Source organism: Bubalus bubalis, chromosome 2 (genome assembly GCF_019923935.1).
Source record: "Bubalus bubalis isolate 160015118507 breed Murrah chromosome 2, NDDB_SH_1, whole genome shotgun sequence".
Lineage (NCBI taxonomy): Eukaryota > Metazoa > Chordata > Mammalia > Artiodactyla > Bovidae > Bubalus > Bubalus bubalis.
In genome coordinates, this window is record NC_059158.1 from 40,482,333 (window position 1) to 40,494,799 (window position 12,467).

Consider the following 12,467-nt stretch of genomic DNA (forward strand, 5'->3'; position numbering starts at 1 on the left):
CTCCTGGCAGCCCCTCCTGCCCCTCTGACCAGCTCCCGGCCTAAGATCACCTCACACTTCATGCCTCCCCTGCAGGCACATGGCACCCTAAACTTGCCGGGGAGTAAGAGCCAGCACCACCCTTGGGGCAGCGGTAATGCTGATCACAACACATCTCAGGCCAAAAATCTTCAGGTAGCCTGGTGGGCTCTGGGGGAACTCAACACTCTCACCAAAAGTCCCGCCTGTAGGAGGTCTCAGCCCACTCCTGAAGCCCACGTGGTACCTGCACAAGCCCCCTGGAGGCCAGGCACCTGGGGGTCTCAGTGATACCACCTCTTACCAGGCCTCTCTAACTCTTTATTTTCACCAGACAGCAAGCTTACCTGGATGAGCTCGAAGAACTTAGATTTTGGGTCTGTGGAAGAAGGAGCAACTCGAGCCTGGTCCGGGATCTGAAACGAGAGAGCAAAGAACTTCAGTTTTCAAGCGCACTTTTGATCAGGGTTGTGTGTGAGCCTACACACAGGCTCAGACTGGGCAAGAAGAAATGGCACCCAAGGAAGCTGGAAAGGGGGGCTGAGGTGGCCAATTCAGTCACTGCTCCCTTTCAGGCCTTGTGGTAACACTTCTTCAGAGCCATTTACCTTTCTCGGGGCTCTCTGCGGTCAATACTGCTACCCAGGGCCACCAGCAGGAAACAGGCCTGTTTACCCACTACCCTTGTCCTTGGTGACCAGTCTGTGGGGCTAAACTAGGAGTGAAAGAGCCAAGGAAGTAACTCCCAACAGTGCTGAGACGTCCAACTCTTGAGTGCTGTGGGGGCCAGCCAGGCTGGGAGTCGGTCCCAGTCTTCTCGAAAGCGTCCCTGCCCTGGAGCAGAACTGGGTTGGGGGACACTCACCCCCCAGAGCCGGAGGCACTCTTTCCGGATCTCTGCCTGCCGAGGCTCAATCAGGGTCCTGGGAAAATGAAGCCAGTAAATGACTGAAACCTCTGAACAAGGAGTGTGCCTCCTGCACGCCCATCAGAACCCCAGGGAGAGGGAGTCGTGTGAGTGAATGTGTGCATACCCACATGAGGCCAAGCCGCCATTACCCAAGCTGCTTGTAACATTCACACGGCTCTGCCTCCGGGAGATGAGCGCACAGGGGCACGGGAAACGAGATGATCTCCTTGTTCAACCACAAAGGGAAGGGAGGAGCCACCCTCCTGACCACCCTGGATGGCAGGGTCCCCAAACACCCTTCTTCCAAGTACCCATCAGAACACACTGGTTCCTTCCCTGACACAGGCCACATTAAGTCCATCCCGTGGACGTCGCCATGCCCGAGAAAGCTGGACGAGCTCCTGCTCACCCCCTACCAGAGGTTTTCCTTGACCAGGCCTCCCTCTCCTAGCCTGATCACTCTTTATGTCCCCTCAACATCAGATCTTCTACACATGCCCCCCTACATTCTCTGATGCACCGGTAACAATTTTTCCCGTATCCTTTGCCTGGGTTACTCTTATCTGTCCAAAGACAAAGTAAAGCCTTTGAGGCCGAGGTTCATGCCATATGCTTCTTTGGCATCCTTCACTGGATACGGTAAAGTATGAGATTAAAAAAGTAGGTATTTTTAAATGTTCGTAGAAATGAAGTGAAGAGCTCGGTTTGGGGTTGGGGGGTGGGGAACAAAACATAAAGATCTTCCCTTGAAATAGGTGGATTCTGGAAAGGGCAACACTCACGTGTCTTGGACAAAGGCACGGATTTTGGCCAGAGCTTTGATCTGCAGACTACAGTGGCTGGAATTAAAAAAGAAAAGGATTTTATCTCAGAAGGATTACCAAAAAAGACAGCTTATGGTCATCAGGACAGAGAAGTTTAGCCAGAGCAGTGGCCATCTTATGTTTGGGGAAGGGGTTAAAGTCAAAAAAGAACCCCTTCGACCATACCCTTAAGGTTCAGTTACATGGACCTGATGAAGGCTTAGGGTGAAGCAGAACTGAGTCAAACCCTCCAGACACTCAGATCCCAAGCCCAGCCAAAAGGAAGGTTCTGATCTCATTCTTAAAAATTCGAGCACTTCCCTGTGGTACATTGGATAAGAATCCACCGGCCAATGCAGGGGACATGGGTTCAATCCCCGGCCCAGGAATATCCCACATTCTGCACAGCAGCTAAGACTTTGCGCCACAACCACCGAACCCAAGCTCGAGAGCCTGCGAGTCGCAACTACGGAAACCCATGTGTCTAGAGGCCGTGCTCAGAAGCTGCCGCAATGAGAAGCCTGAGCACCTCAACAAAGAGTAGCCCCCTCTCACCACGACTAGAGAAAGCACGCTAGCAGCAACAAAGACCCAGAGCAACCAAATAAATTATTTAAAAAAAAACCCTGAAAGCTGTAGTGAAATGATTTTTTTGGCTGCACTGTGCAGCTTGTAGGATCTTAGTTCCTCAAGCAGGGATCCCCAAACCTGCAACCTTTCAATTAGAGTCCTAACTGCGGGACCACCAGGAGCTCCCTGAACTGATTCTGAATGAAGCAACAACACAGACCAGACCTAGTTCAAGTACACACTAAACTGACTCACCTGCGCTAAGAGCCGCCCTGACCACATTAGCCTCCACGTTAGACACACGCTTTTCCATTTAAAAAGTGAGACGTGATAAAGCAGGAAAATGTGACCTACTGACAAGAGAGGGAAAACAGTCCAATAGAACAAGACCAAGAGATGATCCAAATGTTAAAATGATCAGACCAGACCTTGAAAATAACTGAAACACAGGTTAAAGGATCTAGTGAAAAAGGTATAATATACTTTAAAAGATGGAAAAATACTGGCAGAGATATATAAAAACTGTTTTTCAAAAGCAAAAATTCTAGAAATGAAAAATATATTAGAGATAAATGGTATTATTTATTTAGCTGATTTACAGAAGTATAGTTGATTTACAATGTTAGTTGCAGGTATACAACACAGTAAATCAAATTTTTATATATTATACTCTATTTAAAGGTATTATAAAATACTGGCTATATATCCCTGTAGCTTATATTTTACACATAGCAGTTTGTGCCTCTTAATCCCCCATCTCGCCCCTCCCCTCCTCCCTCTCCCCACTGGTAACCCAACAGTTTGTTCTCTAAATCTATCAGGCAATTTCTGTTTTATTATTCATTTTTTTGATTCCACATATAATGATAACTTATCTGTCCACTGCTTAACCTGGTCCACTGCTTAACCTGATCCACTGCTCTAGGTCCATCCATATTGTTGCAAATAGCAGAATTTCATTCTTTTTTTTTTTTTAATGACTGTAATATTTCAGTGTGTACTAGGGTTTCCTTTCTTCCACTTCCTCATCAATATGTGTTATCTGTAGACTTTTTGATGGTGGCCATTCTGACAGGTGCAAGGTGATCACATTTAATTTGCATTTCTGTGATTATTAGTGATGTTGAGCATTTTTTCATATACCTGCTGGCCATCTATATGTCTTCCTTGGAAAAATGTCTATTCGTGTCTTCTGCCCATTTTTTAATTGGGTTTTTTAACTGATATTGAATTATATGATTTATATATTTTGCATATTAGCCCTTTATAAGTCTTATCATTTGCAAATATTTCCTCCCATTCAGTAGGTTGTCTTCATTCTGTTGGTTTCGTTTGCTATGCAAAAGTTTTTAACTTTAATTAGGTTTCATTTCTCTATTTTTGCTTTCTTTGCCTTAGGGCCTGATCCCTCCACCTCTAAAATTTCTACTCTCTATGTCAGAGTATTCTGCCCTTGTTTTCTTCTAGATTTATGGTTTCTGGTCTTACATGTAGGTCTTTAATCCATTTGGGGTTTATTTTTGTATATGGCATGAGAAAATGTTTTAATTTCATTCTTTTACATATAGCCCACCCATTTTTCCAGCATCACTTACTGTCACAGAGACACAAAGACACAGAGACTCTTTTTTCCCCAATGTATATTCTTACCTCCTGTGTCATAAATTAACTGACAAAATATAAAGGGAAAATCTTGAAAGCAGTCAGAGGAAAAAGGACACATGACACACTGACCAAGTTTATCCCCATGGCTAGTTTATCCCCACGGCTAGTTTATCCCCCACGGCTAGTTTATCCCCAGCTAGTTTATCACTATGGCTAGTTTATCACTATGGCTAGTTTATCCCTACGGCTAGTTTATCCCCACGGCTAGTTTATCACTATGGCTAGTTTATCCCCACGGCTAGTTTATCACTATGGCTAGTTTATCCCCACGGCTAGTTTATCCCCACGGCTAGTTTATCCCCACGGCTAGTTTATCACTATGGCTAGTTTATCCCCACGGCTAGTTTATCCCCACGGCTAGTTTATCCCCACGGCTAGTTTATCCCCATGACTAGTTTATCCTCATGGCTAGTTTATCACTATGGCTAGTTTATCCCCATGGCTACTTTATCCCCATGACTAGTTTTAATCATGAGTAGATGTTTAATTTTGTTAAATATTCTTTCTGTATCTACCAAAATTATATTATTTTTCCTCTTTATTCCTTTAATACAGTGAAGTACAAAAAATAGTTTTCAAAAGGTACACAAATCTTGCATTTTTAGATAAACTCCAGTTGATCATAAGCATTACTCTTATATACTGCTAAATTTGATTTACTAATTTTTAAACAGTTTTCTTTACATTTTTGGCTGTGCTGGGTCTTTGCTGCTGTGCAGGCTTCTCTCTGGCTCCGGAGAGCAGGGGCTGCCCTCCAGTCACGACTCCTGGGCTCTACAGGCTCTATAGTTGGGGTGCACCTGCTCTGTTGCTCCATGGCTTGTGGGCTCTTCCTGGATCAGGGCTCAAACCCATGTCTCCTCCACTGGCAGGTGGATTCTTTACCACTGAGACACGAAGGGAAGATTTTTCTGTATAGGCTCATGAGGGGTATTAATCTATAAATGTGCAGTCTTTTGAAGTTTTGGTGAGATGGTTGGATGGCATCCAAACTCAATGGACATGAGTTTCAGCAAACTCTGGGAGATAGTGAAGGACAAGAAAGCCTGCCATGCTGCAGTCCATGGGGTTGCAGAGGCAGACATGACTGAGCGACTGAACAACAAAAAATATATATATTTAAATGCTATAAATTTCCCTTTATTAATCCTTTTAAAATTCCTTTAGAGATATATATATATATATATCTCTAAAGGAACATATATATTTATCTATTCATCTGTCAGTGGACATTAAAGACATTCAAATTGGAAAGGAAAGCAAAAAATTATTTACTTGCAGAAGATATGGTTATATACGTAAAAAATCTTAAAGAATCTACCAAACTACTAGAACTAATAAGTAAATGAAGCATTCACACAAAATATGTAGTCGATATACAAAAATCAATTGTATTTCCATAAACTAGTAATGAACAATTAGAAAATGAAAATTTTAAAACACCATTTACATACCCATAAAATTCTTAGAAATAAATTTAACAAAAGATGTGTAACATCTCTATACTGAAAACTATAAAACTGCTGAGACATTAAAGAACTTAAATAAAACTTCTGGATGAAAACTTCTGACTGATACTCTAGTCAGAATATTTTCATTACTTTAGTACAGTGAAAGTTTTTTGTGAAAGTTTTTTAGAGAAAGAATCACCAACAAAAATAGAAAATTGATAAATTGGATTTCAGCATCAAAATTTAAAACTTCTTGGCAATCAAACTGAAAAGGAAGAAGTAAAATTATCTCAGTTTGCAGATGACATGATCTTTTATGCAAAAAATGCTAAAGATTCCACAAAAAATTGTTATAATAATCAGTCACATTTCTACACACTAACAACAATCTGAAAATGAAGTTAACTACTCCATCTACAATAGCATCAAAAAGAATAAAATACTGAGGAATAAATTAAATCAAGAAGTGAAAGACTTGTACACTGAAAGCTGTGTAACACTGCTGAAAACAATGAAGAGATATAAATGAATGGAAGGGCATGCTGTGTTCATGGACTGTGTTCATGGAGCACTTAATACTGTTAACATGACAACACTCCCCAAAGCAATCTGCAGATTCAATGCAATCGCTACCAAAACCCCAATGGCAGTTTTTGCAGAAATAGAAAAACTCATCCTAAAAATCATATGGAAACTCAGGGGACCCCAAATAGCCAAAACAATACGGCAAATGAAGAACAAACCTGGGGGCCTCATATCCTGAGTTCAAAAAAACTTACTACAACACCACAGTAAAAAGTATGGTACTGGCATCAAGACCAATGGAACAGAATAGAGAGCTCAGAAATAAACCCTCACATGTATGATCAAATGATTTTCAAAAAGAGTGCCAAGATTATTCCATGGGGAATGCATATAGATACTCTTCAACAAATAATGTTGGGAAAACACAATATCCACATGCAAAAGAATAGTTAGACACTTACGTCACATTACCTACAAAAATCAATTCAAAATGGATCAAAGACCTAAACATAAGAAATAAAACTATAAAACTTTTCTTTCTCTCAAAAGAAAACATGGAGAAAAGCTTCACAACACTGGATTTAGCGATGGATTTCTTGAATGACACCAGAAGCACAGGCAATAAAAGAAAAAATAGATAAACTTGACTATATCAAAATATAAAACTTCTGTGCAAAGGGCATAATCAATACAGTAAAAAACAAAAACAAAACCCCACAGAATACAAGAAAATATTTTTGAATCATATATCTGATTAAGAAATTAATACCCAGAATGTATTAATAATTTCTATAACTAAACAACAAAAATCAAGCAAATCAATTTAACAATGGGCAAAGGGAGGTCTGTCAAGATGGCACAGTAAGACCCTGAGCTCACCTCTTCACATGGGACACCAAAATTACAGCACAGGAACCTGAAATGTTAGGTCCATGAATCAAGGCAAATTGGAAGTGGTCAAACAGGAGATGGCAAGAGTGAATGTCGCCATTCTAGCGACATTGTCGACAATCAGCGAACTAAAATGGACTGGAATGGGTGAATTTAACTCAGATGACCATTATATCTACTACTGCAGGCAGGAATCCCTCAGAAGAAATGGAGTAGCCATCATGGTCAACAAGAGTCTGAAATGCAGTACTTGGATGCAATCTCAAAAATGACAGAATGACCTCTGTTCATTTCCAAGGCAAACCATTCAATAACATGGTGATCCAAGCCTATGCCCCAACCGGTAATGCTGAAGAAGCTGAAGTTGAACAGTTCTATGAAGACCTACAAGACGTTTTAGAACTAACACCCAAAAAAGATGTCCTTTACATTATAGGGGACTGGAATGCAAAAGTAGGAAGTCAAGAAACACCTGGAGTAACAGGCAAATTTGGCCTTGGAGTACGGAATGAAGCAGGGCAAAGGCTCATAGAGTTTTGCCAAGAGAACACACTGGTCATAGCAAACACCCTCTTCCAACAGCACAAGAGAAGACTCTACACATGGACATCACCAGATGGTCAATACCAAAATCAGACTGATTATATTCTTTGCAGCCAAAGACGGAGAAGCTCTACACAGTCAGCAGAAACAAGACCAGGACTGTGGCACAGATCATGAACTCCTTATTGCCAAATTCAGACTTAAATTGAAGAAAGTAGGGAAAACCACTAGACCATTCAGGTATGACTTAAATCTAATCCCTTATGATTATAAAGTGGAAGTGAGAAATAGATTTAAGGGACTAGATCTGATAGACAGAGTGCCTGATGAACTATGGACGGAGGTTCGTGACATTGTACAGGAGACAGGGATCAAGACCATCCCCATGGAAAAGAAATGCAAAAAAGCAAAATGGCTATCTGAGGAGGCCTTACAAATAGCTATGAAAAGAAGAGAAGCAAAAAGCCAAAGAGAAAAGGAAAGATACCCATTTGAATGCAGAGTTCCAAAGAATAGCAAGGAGAGATAAGAAAGGCTTCCTCAGAGGTAAGTGCAGAGAAATAGAGAAAAACAATAGAATGGGAAAAACTTGAGATCTTTTCAAGAAAATTAGAGATATCAAGGGAACATTTCATGCAAACGTGGGTTCAATAAAGGACAGAAATGGTATGGACCTAACAGAAGCAGAAGATATTAAAAAGAGGTGGCAAGAATACACAGAAGAACTGTACAAAAAAGATCTTCACAACCCAAATAATCACGATGGTGTGATCACTCACCTAGAGCCAGACATCCTGGAATGGTGAAGTCCAGGAGACCTTAGGAAGCATCACTACGAACAAAGCTAGTAGAGGTAATGGAATTCCAGTTGAGCTCTTTCAAATCCTAAAAGATGATGCTGTGAAAGTGCTGCACTCAATATGCCAGCACATTTGGAAAACTCAGCAGCCACAGGACTGGAAAAGGTCAGTTTTCATTCCAATCTCAAAGAAAGGCAATGCCAAAGAATGCTCAAACTACCGCACAATTGCACTCATCTCACATACTAGTAAAGTAATGCTCAAAATTCTCCAAGCCAGGCTTCAGCAGTACGTGAACCATGAACTTCCTGATGTTCAAGCTGGTTTTCGAAAAGGCAGAGGAACCAGAGATCAAATTGCCAACATCCGCTGGATCATGGAAAAAGCAAGAGAGTTCCAGAAAAACATCTATTTCTGCTTTATTGACTATGCCAAAGCCTTTGACTGTGTGGATCACAATAAACTGGAAAATTCTGAACAAGATGGGAATACCAGACCACCTGACCTGCCTCTTGAGAAATCTGTATGCAGGTCAGGAAGCAACAGTTAGAACTGGACATGGAACAACAGACTGGTTCCAAATAGGAAAAGTAATACATCGAGGCCATATATTGTCACCCTGCTTATTTACCTTATATGCAGAGTACATCATGAGAAATGCTGTGCTGGATGAAGCACAAGCTGGAATCAAGATTGCCAGGAAAATATAAATAACCTCAGATATACAGATGACACCACCCTTATGGCAGAAAGTGAAGAAGAACTAAAGAGCCTCTTGATGAAAGTGAAAGAGGAGAGTGGAAAAAGTTGGCTTAAAGCTCAACATTCAGAAAACACAAATCATGGCATCCAGTCCCATCACTTCATGGCAAATAGATGGGGAAACAGTGGCAGACTTTATGTTTTTGGGCTCCAAAATCACTGCAGATGGTGACTGCAGCCATAAAATTAAAAGACGCTTACTCTTTGGAAGGAAAGTTATGACCAACCTAGACAGCTTATTAAAAAGCAGAGACATTACTTTGCCAACATATGTCCGTCTCGTCAAAGCTATGGTTTTTCCAGTAGTCATGTATGGATGTGAGAGTTGGACTATAAATAAAGCTGAAAGCCAAAGAATTGATGCTTTTGAACTATGGTGTTGGAGAAGACTCTTGAGAGTCCTTTGGACTGCAAGGAGATCCAACCAGTCCATTCTAAAGGAAATCAGTCCTTAGTATTCATTGGAAGGACTGATGCTGAAGCTAAAACTCCAATACGTTGGCCACCTGATGTGAAGGGCTGACTCATTTGAAAAGACCCTGATGCTGGGAAAGATTGAAGGCAGGAGGAAAAAGGGATGACAGAGGATGAGATGGCTGGATGGCATCACGGACTCAATGGGCATGAGTTTGAGTAAAATCCATGAGCTGGTGATGGACAAGGAGGCCTGGTATGCTGCAGTCCATGGGGTTGCAAAGAGTCGGACACGACTGAGCGACTGAACGAAACTGAACAGACCATCTATCTATGAGAACCATGTGAAAACTAGCAGAAAAGATTTTTCAGATATAAAGAAGAAATCACCATGAGATGGGTAGGAGGGGCAGAGATGAGGTATAGACAACACCCAAAACCCTGTGTGGGTAACTCACAAATGGAAAGAGAACCACAACTGCAGGGGTTCTCCCCAAGGACTGAGGCATCAAGCCCTGGATGGGACTCCCCCACCCAGGGACTTTGCAGAAGAGAGCTGGAGGGCTGTAGGCAACAGACCCCTAAGGGGCACCTGCAAACTCTCACATACTCCCAAGTCCCAGCACTCAGATGGTAATTTGAGAGGAGTCTGGGTGAGACCCACCTGCTGATCTTTAAATTAGAGAGCCTCCCTGAGACAGGAGGCCACTGGGGCTCCTCCTGGGGACATATGGTTGGGGAACTAAGATCCCATATGCCATGAGGTGCGGCAAAAAAAAAAAAAAAGCAAAATTAATAAACTGAAATCTGCTGCATTTCTATACACTAACAACAAACTATCAGAAAAATAAATTAAGCAAACAATACCATTTACAACTGCATCAAAAAGCTAAAATACCTACAAATAAATCTAACTTAAGAGGTAAACCAAGAGGTAAAAGACCTGCACTCATAAAACTGTAAGACACTGATTCATTCAAGAAACTGAAGATAACAAAAACAAATGGAAAGATACACTGGAAGATATCGGAAGAATACTGTTAAAGTGACCACACTACCTAAGGCAATCTACAGTCAATGCAAACCCTATCAAAATACCAATGGCCATTTTTACAGAACTAGAACAAATAATTCTAAAATCTGTGTGAAACCATAAAAGACCCCAAATAACCAAAATAATCTTCAGAAGAAGAACAAAGCTGGAAGTGTCATGCTCCCTAATTTCAAACTAGGAAATACGGGCAATTAAGCTATGACCAAGGAGGCAAGAATATACACTGGGGAAAAGACAGCTTCTTCAATAAATGGCGTTGGGAAAACGGAGAGCTACATGTGAAAGAATCAAAACTGGCCTACTTTCTCACTCCAGTCAGATACGACTGAGCGACTTCACTTTCACTTTTCACTTTCATGCATTGGAGGAGGAAATGGCAACCCACTCCAGAATTCTTGCCTGGAGAATCCCAGGGACGGCAGGGCCTGATGGGCTGCCATCTATGGGGTCGCACAGAGTCGGACACGACTGAAGCAACTTAGCAGCAGCAGCAGCAGCATACAAAAATAAACCCAAAATGGATTTAAGACTTAAATATAAGTAATATTTGAAACCATAAAACTTCCAGAAGAAAACCCAGGTAGTATGCTCTTTGATACCAGTCTCAGCAATTTTGGGGGGACATATTTCCTTAGAGAAGGGAAACAAAAAACGAAACAGTTGGTACTACATCAAAAGCTAAAAAGCTTTTGCACAGCAAAGGAGACTACCAACAAAACAAAAAGGCAGCGGACTGAATGGGAGGGAGATAGCTGCAAACAATGTATCTAATAAGGAGTTACAACACAAAACATAAAAAGAACTCATACAACTCAACATAAAAAAAACACCCAGATAAATGAAGAAGATGTGGTGTGTGCATACACACACACACACATAATGCAGTATCAGTCATAAAAAAGAATGCAATAGGGCTTCCCAGTGGCTCAATAGTAAAGAATCTGCCTACCAATGCAGGAGATATGGATTCAATCCCTGGTCCAGGAAGAACCCAAATTCTGCGGAGCAACAAAGCCCATGCGCCCAGCTCCTAAGCCTGTGCTCTGGAGCCTGTGCAACTACGGAAGCCCGCACGCCCCAGAGCCCTGTGCTCTGCAACAAGAGCAGCCACCGCAATAAGCAGCCCACACACCGCAGTGAAGAGTAGCCCCCTCATCACAATGAGAAGCGTCCACACAACAACAAAGGTCTAGCACAGCCAAAAATAAATACATTTTTTTTAATTATTAAAAAAAAAACCTGTGGAAGGGAGAGGCTTCCCTTCCACAAGTGATTCTCTGTAGACAACTTTAAAGAAGAATGAAATAATGCTATTTGCAACAACATGAATGGACCTAGACATTATCATACTAAGTGAAGTAAGTCGGACAAACACAAATATCACACAATATTACTTTGATGTAGAAACTAAAAAAATGATGCACAGGTACTTATTTACAAAATAGACTAATAGAAACTGACTTAGTCATTGAAAACAAACATGGTTACCAAGGGGCAAGAGGAAGAGAGTGATAAATCAGGAGTTTGGGATTACCAAATACAAGCTGCTACATATAAAACAGATAAGCAATAAGGTCCTACTCTATAGCACAGGAAAGTATGCTCAATACCTTGTAATAATGGAAAAGAATCTGAAAAATAATATATACACATACATGAAAATGAATCACTTTGCTGTACTCTAGAAACTAAGACAACATTGTAAATCAACTATATTTCAACTTAAAAAACACTTGATTAAACTATAATTTAAAAAAACTGATTAAAGAATAGGCAGAGGATTTAAATATTTTTCTGTGGAAGACATACAGATGGTCAATAAACACATGAAAAGATGTTCAAAATCACTAATCTAATCAGGAAAATGCAAATCAAAACCACAATATCACCTCCCCCTGTCAGAATCAGTTCAGTTCAGTCGCTCAGTCATGTCTGACTCTTTTCGACCCCATGAATCACAGCACGCCAGGCCTCCCTGTCCATCACCGACTCTTGGAGTTCACTCAAACTCATGTCCATCGAGTTGGTGATGCCATCCAGCCATCCCAAAAAGACAACAAA

General features: G+C 41.2%; 1 protein-coding gene across 3 annotated transcripts in view; it reads right to left on the reverse strand.

Moving 5' to 3' along the window:
• Positions 1–12,467, reverse strand: part of CMTR1 (cap methyltransferase 1) — a 53,918-nt gene that overhangs the window by 8,367 nt on the left and 33,084 nt on the right. For all 3 annotated transcript variants that reach the window (XM_044930580.2, XM_006079828.4, XM_044930572.2), the window contains exons 14-16: positions 1,711–1,767; positions 884–941; positions 366–434 (exon numbers count right to left, since the gene is read on the reverse strand). In XM_044930580.2, the coding sequence (XP_044786515.2) occupies positions 366–434; positions 884–941; positions 1,711–1,767 (184 nt within the window). The remainder of the gene's footprint in view (positions 1–365; positions 435–883; positions 942–1,710; positions 1,768–12,467) is intronic.